Consider the following 17,011-nt stretch of genomic DNA (forward strand, 5'->3'; position numbering starts at 1 on the left):
GGCAGCATCTGTGTGTAGAGAGAGAGAGAAACAGAGTGAACATTTTCAGTGTCTGACCTTTCATCAGAACTGGGAAAAGTTAGAGATGTCCTCGGTTTTGAGCGAGGGGTGGATGGAACAAGGACAAAAGGATAGGGTGGAAGACAGGAGAGGTGAATGACAGAAAATGTACTCCTCCAGGGCCAAAGGGATTGGAGATGGGACATGAAATGAAACAATAGATGTGGCTGGAGCAGGTGTGCTACGCTTAAAGACATTGAAATTCTTTGCCCCCTCAGCTTGACACATTTATTTGTCTGGCTAAAAGGATGGTCTCTTTCCTAATGTTTACAATTAAAGGGGTGGTTTCCCCAGGAGATGGCTGGCATTTAAGGGACAGTAAAATAATATAGGACAGAGATATGGTGTTGTTATTTGGTACATATTAGATATATTATTGATGGTTCTGTAATAAAGTACATTTATTATTGTTTCTGCTCTTCTAATACAGTACGATGGCTAAGTTATATTTTTCCTGTTATAGTCACTCGAGTCCATGCCGTCTCTGTGCAGAACAATCCAGTCGGTCCCATTCCCCCTCTATATCCCTGTTCCTCTGCAAGTGCCCATCCAATTTCATTTTGAAATAATTGACCATCTCCCACTCCCAGCACACTCAGAGGCAGTGAGTTCCAGGTGTTCACCATATAAGTTGGGAGGGTTTTTGTTCAGTACAGCAGAGTGAGAACGGAGGGAGAGTGTGTCAGTTGGAGATTTGCAGCTTTTTGGCAACACGAGAGGAAAGAATGTTCCATAGAACCTAGAATTGTCTATTCTGAATTTCTATCCTGTACTGACAGTGATGACTTTTGCCAACTCCTTTTACAGGATATTAGTAGGGGAGGACTTGCTGACAGAAATCTCCAAGTAAACATCACATCGAGATCTAACAGAGTCACTCAATTCATCGGCACATGAATATCATTGGTCTTTGAGATTAGAAGGAGAAATGTTTGTTCTGCCTGTGTCAAAACATTTTAAACATCAGTGTGACTGGAAAAGCACTGAGACACACACACCCGAGTGAGAGTGTTTCCAGTGCACTGACTGTGGAAAGAGCTTTAACCAGTTACAGAGCCTGAAAAAAACATCACACCATTCACAGTGGGGAGACACTTTACTTGTGTTCTTAAGTGTGGATGAGGCTTCAACTGATCATCGAATCTGGAGATACACAAGGACACCCGCACCATGGAGAAACCATGGAAATGTGGGGACTGTGGGAAGGGGTTCAGATCCCCATGTGAGCTGGAGATTCATCGACGCAGTCACACCGGGGAGAGGCCATTCACCTGCTCCGAGTGTGGGAAGGGATTCACTCGGTTTATCCATCCTGCAAAATCACCAGCGAGTTCACACTGGAGAGAGGCCATTCACCTGCTCAGAGTGTGTGAAGGGATTCACTCAGTTATCCAACCTGCTGAGACACCAGCGAGTTCACACTGAGGAGAGGCCGTTCAGCTGTTCTCACTGCACAAAGAGGTTTTGAATGTCATCCAACCTGCAGACACACCAGCGAGTTCACACCGGGGAGAGGCCATTCACCTGCTCTGCCTGTGGCAAGGGATTCACTCAGTCATCCAGCCTGCTGAGACACCAGAGCTGTCATACCAATGAGAGACCTTTTAAATGTTCTGATTGTGGTGATGGCTTTAAAAACTCTATGGATCTCATGGTCCACCAGCGTATTCACACTGAGGAGAGACTGTTCACCTGGACTCACTGTGCAAAGAGGTTTAAAAAGTCATTGCACCTGTGGAGACACCAGCGAGTTCACACGGGGGAGAGGCCGTTCACTTGCTCTGAGTGTGGGAAAGGATTCTCTCAGTCACCACACCTGCTGACACTCCAACGAGTTCACAAGTGATTACTGGGGCTGGATTCTGCTGTTATTGCTGCTGTTAATCACATCTAGGAGTGAACCATGTTCATTCTGACACTTGGTGAAGTGGGAGGGTCCGAGGGTTTCTTTCTGCTGGACTGGCCGGTCTCACAACTTTGCTTCCAGTGGGTTAATGCTCTTTGAGCCTGGGAGTGCACATTTCCAGTGAAATGATCCACAAAGGCTGATGACGGACATTTATTTTATCCTGGACAGAAAATAGTGTTTTTCCTACCACGACAGGTAGATCTGAAATAAATATATTTGTCTCAGTTCCATTGAGTCCACAGCACAGGGCCAAGCCAGTTGGCTCAATTGGTCTATGTCAGTATTTAAGAACCACATGAACCTCCACCCACCCCTCTTCATCTCCCCCCATCAGAAACATAGAAACTATGAGCAGGAGTAGGCCATTCAGCCCTTCGAGCCTGCTCTGTCATTCATTATTGGCTGATCATCCAACTCAATAGCCTGCTCCCTCTTTCTCCCCATATCCTTTGATCCCTTTTACCCCAAGAGCTATATCTAACTCCTTGTTGAAAACATACAATGTTTTGGTCTCAGCTACTTTCTGTGGTAACGAATTCCACAGGCTCACCACTCTCTGGGTGAAGAAATTTCTCCTAATCTCAGTCCTAAATGGTCTACCCCGTATCCTCAGACTGTGACCCCTGGTTCTGGACTCCCCCACCATCAGGAATATCCTTCCTGCATCTACCCTGTCTCGTCCTGTTAGAATTTTATAGGTTTCTATGAGATCTCCCCTCATTCTTCTGAACTCCAGCAAATATAATCCTAACCGACTTAATCTTTCCTCATATGTCAGCCTCGCCATCCCAGAAATCAGTCGAATAAACCTTTGCTGCACTCCCTCTATAGCAAGAACATCCTTCCTCAAATAAGGAGACCAAAACTGCACACAATATTCCAGGTGTGGTCTTACCAAGGCCCTGTACAATTGCAGCAAGACATCCCTGTTCCTGTACTCGAATCCTCTGGCTATGAAGGCCATTTTGAGATATTACGTTTAGTTCCCTCATCTAAATCATTGATATATGTTGTGAATAACTGGGGTCCCAGCACCGATCCATGCGATACCCCACTAGTCACTGCCTGCCATTCGGAAAAAGACCCGTTTATTCCTACTCTTTGTTTCCTGTCTGCCAACCAGTTTTCTATCCATCTCAATACACTACCCCCAATCCCATGTGCTTTAATTTTACACACCAATCTCTTATGTGGGACTTTGTCAAAAGCCTTCTGAAAGTCCAAATAAACCACATCCACTGGCTCCCCCACATCAACTCTACGAGATACCACCTCGAAAAATTCCAATAGATTTGTCAAACATGATTTCCCTTTCATAAACCCATGCTGACTCTGTCCGATTCTGCCACTGTTTTCTACGTGCGCAGCTATTAAATCTTTTCTAATAGACTCTAGAATTTTCCTCACTACTGATGTCAGGCTGACTGCTCTATAATTCCCTGTTTTCTCTCTATCTCCCTAGTACATCCACTATTTCTAGGGCCACTTCTTAAGTACTCTGGGATGTAGATTATCAGGCCCTGGGGATTTATCGGCCTTCAATCCCATCAATTTCTTCAACAGCATTTCCCTACTAACACTGACTTCTTTCAGTTGCTCCCTCTCACTAAACGCTGTGTTCCCCTACATTTCTGGTATGTTACTTGTGTCCTCCTTTGTGAAGACAGAACCAAAGTATGTATTTAGTTGGTCAGCCACTTCTTTGTTCCCCATTATAAATTTCCCTGTTTCTGACTGTAAGGGACCTACATTTGTCTTCACCAATCTTTTTCTCTTCACATACCTATAGAAACTTTTAGACAGTTTTTATGTTCCCCGCAAGCTTACTCTCGTACTCTATTTTCCCCTTCTTAATCAATCCTTTGGTCCTCCTTTGCTGAATTCTAAAGTGCTCCCAATCCTCAGGTCTGCTGTTTTCTCTGGCCAATTTGTATGCCTCTTCCTTGCATCAAATACTATCTCGAATTCCACTTGTAAGCTCTGGTTTGGCTACCTTTCCTGTTTTACTTTTGCACCAGACAGGAATAAGCAATTGTTGCAGTTCACCCATGAGCTCTTTGAATGTTTGCCATTGCCTGTCCACCATCACCCCTTTAAGTAACGTTTCCCAATCCATCATAGCCAACTTGCAGCTCTTACCATCGTAGTTTCTGTAGAGACCATCCTAGTCTCAGAATCAACGACGTCACTCTCCATCTTGATGAAGAATTCTATCATATTATGGTCGCTCACCCCCAAGGGGCCTCGCACAACTAGATTGCCAATTATTCCTTTCTCATTACAAAATACCCAGTTTAGGATGGCCTGTTCTCTCGTTGGTTCCTCAAAGTATTGGTCCAGAAAACCATCCCGTATACACTCCAGGAATTCCTCCTCTATGATATTGTTACTAATTTGATTTGCCCAATCTATATGCAGATTAAAGTCACCCATAATTACAGATGTTCCTTTATTGCATGTGTCTCTAATTTCCTGTTTAATGCCATTCCCAACATCGTCACTACAGTTTGGGGATCTATATACAACCTCCACTAACGTTTTTTGCCCCTTAGTGTTTCTCAGCTCTACCCATACAGATTCCACATCGTCAGAGCTATTATCTTTCCTTATTATTGCATTACTTTCCTCTTTAACCAGCAATGCAACTCCACTGCCTTTTCTTTTTTGTCTGTCCTTCCTAAATACTGAATACCCCTGGATGTTCAGTTCTCATCCCTGGTCACCCTGCAGCCATGTCTCCGTAATCCCGACTATATCATACCTGTTTACATCTATTTGCGCGGTTAATTCATCCACTTTATTGCAAATGCTCCTCGCATTAAGGCACAAAGCCATAAGGCTTGTCTTTTTAACATTACTTGTCCCATTCCCACTAATTTTCACTGCGGCCCTGTTTGATTCTGGCCCAGATTTCTCTGCCTATCACTTTTCTTACCCCCTTTCTGTCTTTTGTTCTTGTCCTTGATTCCCCCTCCTCTGACTCCTTGCATAGGTTCCCATCCCCCTGCCATTTTAGTTTAAACCCTCCCCAACCACTCTAGCAAATGATCTCCCTAGGACATCAGTCCTGGTCCTGCCCAGGTTTAACCCGTCCAGTTTGTACTGGTCCCACCTCCCCCAGAACCAGTCCCAATGTCCCAGGAATCTGAAACCCTCCCTCTCACACCATCTCTTCAACCACGTATTCGTCCGATATATCCTGCTTTTTCTACTCTGACTAGCACGTGGCCCTGGTAGTAATCCTGAGATCACCACCTTTGAGGTCCTACTTTTCAACTTACTTCCTAACTCCCCATATTCTGCTTTTCAGACCTCATCCCTTTCATTTTCGGGTTGGTAAGATGTGTCAAGTGGAGTGCCACTGGAGATCGGTGCTGGGCCCTCAACCATTTACAATCTATATCAATGACTTGGAAGATGGAATCAAATGTATGGTGGCTAAATTTGCTGATGACATAGATACGTAAGAAAATAATTTGTGAAGAGGATTTAAGGAGCCTGCAACGGGATGTAGATGGTTAAGGGAACAATTTCCACGTGATTTACTGTCCTGTATTTTAAGGGATTGCTCCTGATTTTACCTTTTGCCCCGTATTTCTAGGACAACCTGTGGGAACCTGATCCCGGGAGTCTCCTGGGTGAGTTTGAGTGATTCAAATGGGACTGCAAGTGAGCTAGTCGGCCAGCAGAGAGATGATGATGTTGCGACTGAACAAGATAAGTTGTAAGTTTTAGTTAATTTTAAACTCCACCACTCCCACTATTATTGTCTCAAGACCCCTCCTCCCCACCCCCTCTCATATTGAAACACAAACACCTACCCCCAACCCTCTCTCACGGTCACCATCATCCCACCATCACCCTCCCCTGGTCCTACGGTTGAAGTGTCCCATTTCTTTTTCATGAGAGTCCTGCCCCCTGGACAATACAGTAATAGAGAACATAGATATGTCTAATGTTGTGATAGGGGACATTTTAGCATGTTATTTATGGTTCTGTAATTAAGTTCATTTATTCTTGTTTCTAGTTTTGCTGAAAAAAGAGACATGTCAAAGCTTTTCATCCTGCACTCATCAGGACACTTCGCAAGAATATCTGTACCAATCAGAGTCCAGTTGCCAACCAATCAGCACTCTCTTCACATACAGTATAAATTGTTGTTTTCCCCTTATGTCTGTCTTTTTGCAAAGTGTCCTGATGAGTGCAAAACGAAAAGCTTCAACAAGTGTCTTTTTTCAGCAATATTCAAGTTCTGTACTAATAACGACTATTTCTAGTTTTGTAATATGGTACTGTAACTATGTTATATATTTCTCATCATAGATTCATTATGACACAGAGTCCATTTGGCAACTCGAGTCCATGCCGACTCTTTGTAGAGCAATCCAGTCAGTCCCATTCTCCCTCTATATCCCCATTCCTGTGCAAGTTTATTTCCTTCAAGTGCCCTTCCAATTTAATTTTAAAATAATTGATCGTCTCTGCTTTCATCACCCTCATAGGCAGTGAGTTCCAGGTCATCACAACTCGCTGCTGAAATACAGTTCTCCCTCACAGCCCCATGTGTCTCTAATCATGTAATAGAGTACCGTACGTTTTAAGTACAGTATGATTGGGTGTATACAGGGTGCATTAGATTTAGAATGGAGAGAGTGTAGCAGAATGAGAATACAGGGACTGTGTGTGGGATGGAGATTTACAGCTTTTGGGGAACGAGAGAGGAAAGAGTGTGCTATAGAAACTAGAATTGCTGTTCTGAATTTCTATTCTGGACTGACAGTAATGATTTTTATAAACTCCTTTTTACAGTAGAGGATTTGCAGTCAGAAATCTCAAACCAAACTCCATGTCACGATCTGACAGAATCACTCGATTCATCGGGACCTGAATATCATTGGCTTTAGAATCTAGAAGGAGAAAGGTTTGTCTGTTCTGTCTTCTTCGAAAGGTTTTAAACACCAGTGTGACTGGATAAGCACCAAGACTCACACACCTGAGTGACAGCGTTTCCAGTGCACTGACTGTGGAAAGAGCTTTAACCAGTTACTCAGCCTGAAAAAATAATCGCACCATTCACAGTGAGGAGAGACATTATACATGTTCTGTGTGTGGACAAGGCTGCAACTGATTGTCGGACCTGGAGACACACAAGGACACCCGCACCATGGAGAAACCGTGGAGATGCGGGGACTGTGGGAAGGGATTCAAATACCCATCTCAAGTGGAAGCTCATCGACACAGTCACACTGGGGAGAGGCCATTCATCTGCTCTGTGTGTGGGAACAGATTCAGACAGTTTTCCAGCCTGCAGTCACACCAGCGATTTCACACTGGGGAGAGTTAGTTCTCCTGCTGAGTGTGGGAAGGGATTCAGTAATTCATCCGACCTGCAGAAACACAAGCGAGTTCACACCGGGAAGAGGCCATTCTCCTGCTATGAATATGGGAAGGGATTCAGTAACTCATTCAATCTTCTGCGACACCAGCGAGAACACACTGGGGCGAGGCCATTCACTTGCTCTCAGTGTGGGAAGGGATTCAGTCAGTTATCCAACCTGCAGACACACCAGCAAATTCATACCAAGGAGAGGCTGTTCACCTGCTCTGAGTGTGGAAAGGGATTCGCTCAGTCATCTGACCTGCAGAAACACAAGCGAGTTCACACCAGGGAGCGGCCGTTCACCTGCTCTGACTTTGGGAAGGGGTTCACTCTTGCTAAGACACCAGCGAGTTCACAAGTGATTACAGGGGTTGGATTCTGCTGTTATTGCTGCTGTTAATCACATCCAGGACTGAACCATGTTCATTCTGACACTTGGTGAAGTGGGAGGGTCGGAGGGTTTCTTTCTGATGGACTGGCCAGTCTCACATCTTTGCTTTCAGTGGCTGATGTTGTTTGAACCTGGCAGTGCACATTTCCACTGAAATGATCCACAAAAGCTGATGAAGGACATTTACTTTATCCTGGATGGTAAATAGTGATTGTTCCTACCATTGCAGGCAGATCTAAAATAAATACAGGCAGTCTAGGAAAACTCAGCACGTCTGGCAGCATCTGTGCAGAGAGAAACAGAGTTAATGTTTTGAGTCCAATATGACTCTTCCTCAGAACTTGAGAGAGGGAGAAATGTGATGGGTTTGATGCTGTTGAGAAAGGGGGGAGGGTCAGGTAGAACAAAAGGGAAAGTCAGGGATTGGTTAGAGGGCAGGGGAGATTAAATAACAAAAATGTCATGGAACAAAAGACAAAGGCAGAGGTAATGGATGTAGTACAGAAACAAAGCATTGGCCCAGAGTAAGTGTTAATGGCAGAATAAAGGACAGCTCTGTCTGAAAGCAAAAACATGAAAACAAGATGCAGACTGGCACATGGCAAATAAAAGACTGAAAACAGAGGACCGAGTCGACGGTCTGAAGTTGTTGAACTCGAAGTTGAGTCCAGGAGGCTGTAAAGTGCCTCATCGGAGGATGAGATGCTGTTCGTCCAGCTTGTGTTGGGCTTCTCGGGAACATTGCAGCAGGCCGAGGACAGAAATGTGAACATGAGAGCAAGGTGGTGAATTATAATGGCAGTAACTGGAAGGTCAGGGTCATGCTTGTGGACTGAGCGGAGGTGTTCCACAAAGAGGGCAGCGAACAGGGGACAAATGAATTAAAGAGAAACCATTTGGGTCCAGAACATTGTGCACATCCTTTTACTCTGGTTGTCTTTGACCCTCAAGTAATTTTCTGTTTTCTTTTAACCATGTCCTGTTTCATTAATAAACTTTTATCATTAAAAATATTTGATTTTTTTGGATTTTTCATGATTAGATTTCTGCACTTTAGGGAAAGTGGGTGAGAGGGGCTGGCAGGCTCTTTAATAGAAAGTGAGACCCTCTAAGGTAATTGGCAATTTGCAGGGCCAAGGGAAAAAAGCTGTTGGATCAATTAGAGAGTCCTTTCAAAGAGATGGCAGGGGCACGATGGGCTGAATGGACTCCTTCTGCAGCCTGTGAACCTGAATCTCCTGCTTTTGCGCAGGTTAAAAGGGACAGATTTCATTTCAGCCTCTTCCCTGTATCTGTATTTAAAGAGACGGGTTTCTGTTCAGCTCTGAGTGACCGATATAACAATGTCTCCACCCCTCTTTATATTTAAACTTGGAACAAAGCCTTGCATGGCCGATTATAGTCAACAGCCTTCCTGTAGCTCTCACTGGGCGCAGCAAGAAAGTGTTTGACTGCTTAACAATAGCGGCATCCCCTGAAAATAATTCAAACACCACAACAAAAACAACCCTGCATTTATATAGCAGCTTTCAGCATCCCAGGGAGATTCACAGGTGCGATTACCAAAGAGATGACACCGAGCCACATAAAGAGATATTAGCTCAGATGACCGGTAGCTTGGTCAGAGAGGTAGGTTTTAAGGAATGTCCTAAAGGAGCAAAAAAGATCGAGGGGCAGAGAGGTTTAGGGAGGGAATTCCAGAGCGTAGGGCCCAGGCAGCTGAAGACACGGCCCCCAGTAGTTGTGCAATAGAAACGGGGGATACTGAAGAGGCCAGAATTAATGGAGCATGGATATCTCGGAGGGTTGTAGGGATGGAGAAGTTTACAGAGATGGGGAGAGTGTGTGTGACCACGTGGTGATTTGAAAAAAAGGAGGCCATGGAGGAATTTTAACAGAATGGGCCTGAATTTAGCCCAATCAACATCCCATTCACTTTTACAGAGGTAAATTGGGCCCAAGGAGGAGAATTTTAAAATCAAGGCACTGTTTGAGTGGGAGCCAATGTTGGTCAGTGAGCACAGGGGGTGATAGGTGAATGGGACTGAGTGTGAGTTGGGAGATGGGCAGCAGAGTTTCTCTATTGAAGAAAACTGGTCCAGTTCTGTACATTTCCCATCACACCGCTTATGTCTAAGATCAAGTTGACATCATCGCATTCCATTGAGATTGTGCAATCCGCTGATGTCATCACATTCTATTGTGATGATGTCATAAGCTGACATCAGCATGTTTGTGATTCCACAATCATCTGACACCAGACTATAGATTTCATTGGGAGTGTGGGATTTGCTGATTGCTGCACATTGCTTTATCATTGTGCAGTGAGCAGAAGCAGAATTTTCAACTACATGTACAGAATTGATCTTCAGATCTGGAAAATGATCTGGATCTGGAACACTTATCACTAAAATTAACAAATTTGCTAATGCAAATGTATGTGACTTTTTCGACAACAGTTTGTTATCATTGTTTACAATAAATTGTTGTGGAGAAAAAACATTGGGTGAAATAGTCTCCCAATGTTAACAAATGCTTTCAAAAGTTCGGGTATTTCTGAAAAACGAGACAGGCTGTTGAAGTTTTTTCTCTTGCACTCATCAGGACAGATGCAAGAATACTAAATGTCAAAGGGAACAACAATTTATACTGACTGAGAAACAGGGTGTTGATTGGTTGGCACATGGACTCTGATTGGTTGAGGGAACAATTGTCCCCAAGCTTTTGTTTAATTGAAAAGGTGAAATGCCTGGACAAATTCCTTTAGTCTGCAGAGGACTGGGCTCTGTGAACAAGTATAAAGATTCCAGGATCTGGATCTGGTCCGCATCTTCACCAAATGTAATAATTTCTCTCAGATCTGAAATCCCTTGTCTGGATCTGGAAAAATTTATTAATTTTGCTTCCGATTTCCACCCCTCCATCATTTTCAAGTGGTCCATCTCTGACACTTCACTTCCCTTCCTTGACCTCTCAGTCTCAATTTCTGGTGATAGACTGTCCACCAATATTCATTACAAGCCTATCGACTCCCATAGCTACCTTGACTACAGCTCCTCACACCCCGCTTCCTGTAAGGACTCCATCCCATTCTCTCAGTTCCTTCGCCTCCGCCGCATCTGTTCTGATGATGCCACTTTCAAAAACAGTTCCTCTGACATGTCTTCCTTCTTCCTTAACCGAGGTTTTCCACCCATGGTGGTTGACAGGGCCCTCAACTGTGTCCAGCCCAACTCCCGCGCATCCGCCCTCACACCTTCCTCTCCCTCCCACAACCATGATAGGGTCCCCCTTGTCCTCACTTATCACCTCACCAGCCTTCGCATTCAAAGGATCATCCTCCACCATTTCCGCCAACTCCAGCATGATGCCACCACCAAACACATCTCTTCACCACTCCTGGTGGCATTTTGCAGGGATCGTTCCCTCTGGGACACCCTGGTCCACTCCTCCATCACCCCCTACACCTCAACCCCCTCCCATGGCACTTTCCCATGCAACCACAGAAGGTGCAACACCTGCCACTTTACTTCCCCTCTCCTCACTGTCCAAGGGCCCAAACACTCCTTTCAAGTGAAGCAGCATTTCACTTGCACTTCTCTCAATTTAGTCTACTGCATTCGCTGCTCCTAATGCAGTTTCCTCTACATTGGCGAGATCAAACACAGACTGGGTGACTGCTTTGCGGAACACTTTCGATCTGTCTGCAAGCATGACCCAGACCTCCCTGTCGCTTGCCATTTCAACACACCACCCTGCTCACATGTCCGTATTTGGCCTGCTGCAATGTTCCAGTGAAACTCAGCGCAAACTGGAGGAACAGCACCTCGTCTTCCAACTAGGTACTTTACAGCCTTCTGGACTGAATATTGAGTCCAACAACTTTAGATCATGAACCGTCTCCTCCTTCCCCACCCCCTTCCCAATCCCCCCTTTTCCAATAATTTATATATATTTTTCTTTTCCCACCTATTTCCATTATTTTTAAATGTATTTCCATCCATTGTTTTACCTCTACCTTTTAGCCTATTTCGATTTCCCCCCCACCCCACCCCCACTAGGGCTATCTGTCCCTTGCTCATCCTGCTTTCCACCCTTAAAGCACCCATTAGCACATTCATTAGCTAATATCACTACCGTCAACACCTCTTTGTCCTTTTGTCTATGACATCTTTTGGCAATCTCCACCTATCACTGGCCCTCTATCCAGCTCTATCTGTCCCACCACCCCCCCCACCCCTTTAAACCAGCTTATATTTCACCTCTTTTCTATTTTTCCTTAGTTCTGATGAAAAGTCATTTGGACTCGAAATGTTAACTGTGTTCCTCTCCGCAGATGCTGTCAGACCTGCTGAGTTTTTCCAGGTATTTTTGATTTTCTTCTAGATTTCCAGCATCTGCAGTATTTTGCTTTTATCTTAGTAATAATTTCTTCCTTGGGCCATACCATATTTGTGTACCCCGCTTGTTCAAATCCATCCGTTAGTTCTTCAGGTGTATTACAGACAGAAAAACAGGGATGAAAACATGATCTGTCGCTGCAAAGCAGAAAAAAAACGTGTTTATTAACAGCATCCATCTCCACATCTAACAACTGGCTCTGAAAACTCTGCCCACATTTTGACAGCTGTGACAAGTTCCACCCCAGCAGCGGAGACAATCCACAACATTCGAAAACAATCAACATTCGAAATAAAACAAACTACAACAATCGAAAAGAAAAAGTCAATTCTCCCGATCTCCCAATGTGAACGGACCCCTTCAAAAATTCCAGGATTCGGATCTTCGCCAAAAACAAATCAGTTCTTCTGTGGGCCATATCCTGTCGGTGTACTGAGTTTTGTTAAAATCCATCCATGAGTGTCTGAGATAAATTGTTACAGACAAACAGAATAACAGGGATGAAAACATTACCTCCGCTCATCTTCAGTGGAAGAGATACTTTCAGTACACTGAGCAGCCCTGATGTCTATTCTCAGCCAGCATGACACAGGAGGAAAAGGGCTGGATTCTCAGACCAGCAAGTCAAGGCACCCTCTTTAAATGGCCACTTCCCACAATGGATTCAGTGGCCTCTGATGGGAAGCAGCCTCGGTCCACACTGGGAGTTCCTGCCCCCCAGTCAGCTGGCTTGTGCTGACTCATGCTCCTGCTGGAAGATCTGCCTGTAAGGATAGGAGCGTGTCAGTTTAAAAAGAAACCTGCATTTATATAGCGCCTTTCACCACCTCAGGGCGTCTCAATGCGTTTCACTGTCAATGCAGCACTTTCTGAAGTGTAGTCACTGTAGAAAACGTGGCAGCTAATTTGTGCACAGCAAGATCCCACAGACAGCAATGTGATGATGACCAGATCACCTGTTTTTACTGATGCTGATTAAGGGATAAATATCGGGTCCCAGGACACCGGGGGTGAACTCCTCCCCTTCCTGCTCTCCTTCCAATTGTGGCCATTCAGTCTTGTACATCCACCTGAGAGGGCAGACGGGGGGCCTCGGGTTAATGTCTCACTTGAAGACGGTCCATCCGACAGGACGGCTCTCCCTCAGTACTGGCACTGGGAGTGCGGGCCCTGGATTATGGGGGCTTGAGTCTCTGGAGTGGGGATTCGAACACCCCACCTTCTGACTCAAGAGGCTAGAGTGCTACCTATCATGCCGTGTTGAATAGAATCAGCGAGCTGGTGTTCTAGAATCATGGAATGGTTCCAACACTGAAGGAGGCCATTCAGCCCATTGTGTCTGTGCCAGCTCTCTGCAAGAGCAACACACGCAGAGCCACTCCCCCCGCCTTTTCCCCATAACCCTGCCAATTTTTCCTCTTCAGATAATGATCCAATTCTGTGTTGAAAACCATGACTGAATCTGCCTCCAAGTCCCTTCATCACTAGGACCATTCTCGTAAATCTCCTCTGCACCCTCTCTAAGAATTTCACATCTTTCCTAAAGTGTGGGGCCCAGATATAGGGTTCCATTCTAGAGGGATAGAATTGAAAAGCAGGGAGGTTATGTTCAACTTGTTTTGAACCATGGTTAGACTACACTGGGAGCACTGCCAACATCCGTGACCTCCATTTAGAAAAAGGAAATAGAGGCACTGGAGAAGGGGCAACAAAGATTCACAAGAATAATACCAGAACTGAGAGCAATTAACCCTCAGGAAAGGCTGGGGCTGCTTTTCTCTAGAAAAGAGAAGACTGAAGGGTGACCTGATGGAAGTCTTTAAGATGATGAAGGGGTTCAATAATCTAATCAGGATTTCGTGAGAAACCTCTTTACCCAGTGAAGGGCGAGAACATGGAACTCACTACCACAGCGAGAGGTTGAGGTGAATAGCATGAATACATTTAAGGGGAAGCTAGATACATACATGAGGGAGAAAGGAATAGAAGGATATGCTGATGGGGAGAGATGAAGAGGGGTGGGTGGAGGCCCATGCGGAGCATAAATACTGACAGAGACCAATTGGGCCGACAGGCCTGGCCCTGTGCTGTAGACTCAATGGAACAGAGGCAAATGTATTTATTTTAGATCTACCTGTAGTGGTAGGAAAAACACTATTTGCTATCCAGGATAAAATAAAGGTCCTTCATCAGCTTTTGCGGATCATTTCAGTGGAAATGTACACTCCCAGGCTCAAACAGCATCAGCCCACTGGAAGCAAAGTCATGAGATCGGCCAGTACAGGACACAGAGACAGACTCACTGCCTACGAGGATGGTAGAAGCAGAGAAGATCAATGCTTTCAAAATGAAACTGGATGGACACTTGAAGGAAATAAACTTGCAGGGCAAAGGGGTTATGGACGGGTAATGGGACTGACTGGATTGCTCCACAGAGAGTTGGCAGTGACTAGAGTTGCGAAATGGACTCCTTCTGTGTCGGAATGACTCTATGTCTGGAAAGTTATAGCATAGCTACAGTATTATAGTTCAAGACTAGAAATAATAATCAATGTATTTTATTACAAAACCATATCCCACTTCACAAACTGTTAGAATGAACATGGCTCGGTCCTGGGTGTGATTAACAGCAGCAATAACAGCAGAATCCAACTCCTGGAATCACTTGTGAACTCGCTGGTGTCTCCGCAGGCTGGATAAATGAGTGAATTCATTCCCACACTGAGAGCAGGTGAACGGCCTCTCCCCAGTGTGAACTCGCTGGTGTGTCTGCAGTCTGGATAACTGAGTGAATCCCTTCCCACACTCAGAGCAGGTGAATGGTCTCTCCCCAGTGTGAACTCGCTGGTGCCTCAGCAGGGTGGATAAATCAGTGAATCTCTTCCCACAGATGGAACACGTGAACGGCCTCTCCCCAGTATGAATGCGCTGGTGTGTCAGCAGGGTGGATGAATGACTGAATCCCTTCCCACACACAGAGCAGGTGAATGGCCTCTCCCCGGTGTGAACTCGCTGGTGTGTCAGCAGGGTGGATGAATGACTGAATCCCTTCCCACAGACGGAGCAGGTGAACGGCCACTCCCCAGTGTGAACTCGCTGGTGCATAAGCAGTTTGGATGACATTCTAAATCTCTTTGCACAGTGAGAGCAGCTGAACGGTCTTTCTTCAGTGTGAATGCGCTGGTGGACCATCAGTACCTGAGAGCTTTTGAAGCCACTCCCACAGTCAGAGCATTTAAAAGGTCTCTCATTCGTGTGAGTGACATGATGCTGCAGCAGGTTTGATAACTGAGTGAATCCCTTCTCACACTCAGAACAGGTGAATGGCCTCTCTCCAGTGTGAACTGTCTGGTGGATCTGCAAATTGGATAATCGAGTGAATCCTTTCCCACACTCTGAGCAGATGAAGGGTGTCTCCCCAAAGTGAACTTGCCGGTGCCCCTGCAGGGCAGATGGCTCACTGAATCCCTTCCCACACTCAGAGCAGGTGAACAGCTTCTCCCTGGTGTGAATTCGTTGGTGCCTCCGCATGTGGGATGAATGAATGAATTCCTTCCCGCACTCAGGGCAGGTGAACGGCCTCTCCCTCGTGTGAACTTGCTGGTGTGTTTGCAGGTGGGATGAATCACTGAATCCCTGCCCACACTCCGAGCAGGTGAACGGCTTCTCCCAGGTGTGAACTCGCTGGTGTCTCTGCAAGTGAGATGAAGTACTGAATCCCTTCCCACACTCGGAGCAGGTGAACGGCCTCTCCCCGGTGTGACTGCGTCGATGAGTTTCCAGCATAGATGGGAACTGGAATCCCTTCCCACAGTCCCCACATTTCCATGGTTTCTCCATGGTGTGGGTGTCCTTGTGTCTTTCCATGTTTGACAATCAGTTGTAGCGTTGTCCACACAGAACACGTGTACAGTCTCTCTCCGCTGTGAATAGCGCGATGTTTTTTCAGACTGTTTAACTGGATAAAGCTCTTTCCACAGTCAGTGCACTGGAACACTCTCACTCGGGTGTGTGTATCTCGGTGCTTTTCCAGTCACACTGATGTTTAAAACCTTCTGAGCCAGAAAAAAGAGAGAAACATTTCTCCTTCTAGATTCCAAGACTGATGATATTCAGTTGTCATGAATTGAGTGATTCAGCCAGGTCTTGATGTGACATTTGATTTCAGATTTCAGTCTGTAAATCCTCCGCTTCTAACACCCTGTGAAAGGAGTTTACAAAAGTTATCACTGTCAGTACCGGATAGAAATTCAGAACAGACAATTCTAGTTTCTATGGAACATTCCTTCCTCTCTTGTTCCCCAAAAACTGAAATCTCCGCCCCAACCATTCTCCCTGCATTCTCACTCTGCTGTACCTGATATACACCCTCCCAGTTATCCTGAAGGCATCGGTTCATGATGATCGACAGATCCGTGCTCCACTGCTTCTTGTCCAAGACCTGAGAACCTTCTCATAAGTATATTTACTGAGAAGAGACAGGGAGAATCTGAGGAAGAACTTTATTTAGGCAGCAAGTGGTCATGATCTGGAAGTTTCTGCGGAGGAGGGTGATGGAAGTGGAGGCAATCTATGATTTCTAAATGAAATTGGATGGGTACTTGAAAGAAACAAGCTTGCAGGGGAACGGGGATAAAGAAGGGGAATGGGACTGACTGGATTGTTCTACAGAGAGTCGGCATGGGCTCGAGTTCCAAATAGACTCTTTCTGTGCCATAGTGGCTGCAAATGATCCACTTACTCTGACTAGAAAGAAGAATAAATGAACTTTATTACAGAACCATAAATAATATATCCAATGCGTAGCATAAAACACTAGACATATCTCTGCCTCATATTAACTTACTGTCCCCTTAAATATCAGCCATCT

The 17,011-nt window shown here is 45.3% G+C and overlaps 3 protein-coding genes and 1 pseudogene across 6 annotated transcripts in view; 2 read left to right on the plus strand and 2 right to left on the minus strand.

Annotated features, from left to right (window-relative positions):
• Window positions 1-17,011, minus strand: part of LOC144696975 (uncharacterized) — a 404,367-nt gene that overhangs the window by 314,413 nt on the left and 72,943 nt on the right. The window contains exon 1 of one of the 3 annotated variants that reach the window (XM_078568709.1): window positions 14,807-16,038. In XM_078568709.1, the coding sequence (XP_078424835.1) occupies window positions 14,807-16,008 (1,202 nt within the window). In that variant the 5' untranslated portion in view covers window positions 16,009-16,038. Of the gene's footprint in view, window positions 1-14,685; window positions 16,343-17,011 lie in introns of those variants that run through there. The other 2 variants (XM_078568707.1, XM_078568708.1) reach the window with 2 other exon arrangements.
• Window positions 1-17,011, minus strand: part of LOC144697284 (uncharacterized) — a 555,771-nt gene that overhangs the window by 107,235 nt on the left and 431,525 nt on the right. The gene's annotated exons all lie outside the window — the stretch shown is intronic.
• The window catches only part of LOC144697044 (uncharacterized), a 46,924-nt pseudogene that overhangs the window by 14,651 nt on the left and 15,262 nt on the right, over window positions 1-17,011 (plus strand). The window lies entirely within an intron of this gene.
• LOC144698461 (uncharacterized) lies at window positions 5,311-8,710 on the plus strand. Its single transcript, XM_078570403.1, has 3 exons — window positions 5,311-5,432; window positions 5,571-5,693; window positions 7,281-8,710. The coding sequence occupies exons 1-3, from the start codon at window positions 5,311-5,313 to the stop codon at window positions 7,747-7,749; spliced, it is 714 nt and encodes a 237-aa protein (XP_078426529.1). The 3' UTR covers window positions 7,750-8,710.

The sequence above is a fragment of the Cetorhinus maximus genome, chromosome 23, assembly GCF_964194155.1.
Source record: "Cetorhinus maximus chromosome 23, sCetMax3.hap1.1, whole genome shotgun sequence".
Taxonomy (NCBI): domain Eukaryota; kingdom Metazoa; phylum Chordata; class Chondrichthyes; order Lamniformes; family Cetorhinidae; genus Cetorhinus; species Cetorhinus maximus.

Excerpts from the sequence above, each read along its gene's own strand:
- LOC144698461 (XM_078570403.1), top strand. The coding sequence starts at position 5,311 with ATGTGTCAAGTGGAGTGCCACTGGAGATCGGTGCTGGGCCCTCAACCA. Across the intron at positions 5,433-5,570 it reads TTTGCTGATGACATAGATAC|GACAACCTGTGGGAACCTGA; the intron begins GTAAGAAAATAA and ends CCGTATTTCTAG. Across the intron at positions 5,694-7,280 it reads GCGACTGAACAAGATAAGTT|TCACACCAGCGATTTCACAC; the intron begins GTAAGTTTTAGT and ends TCCAGCCTGCAG.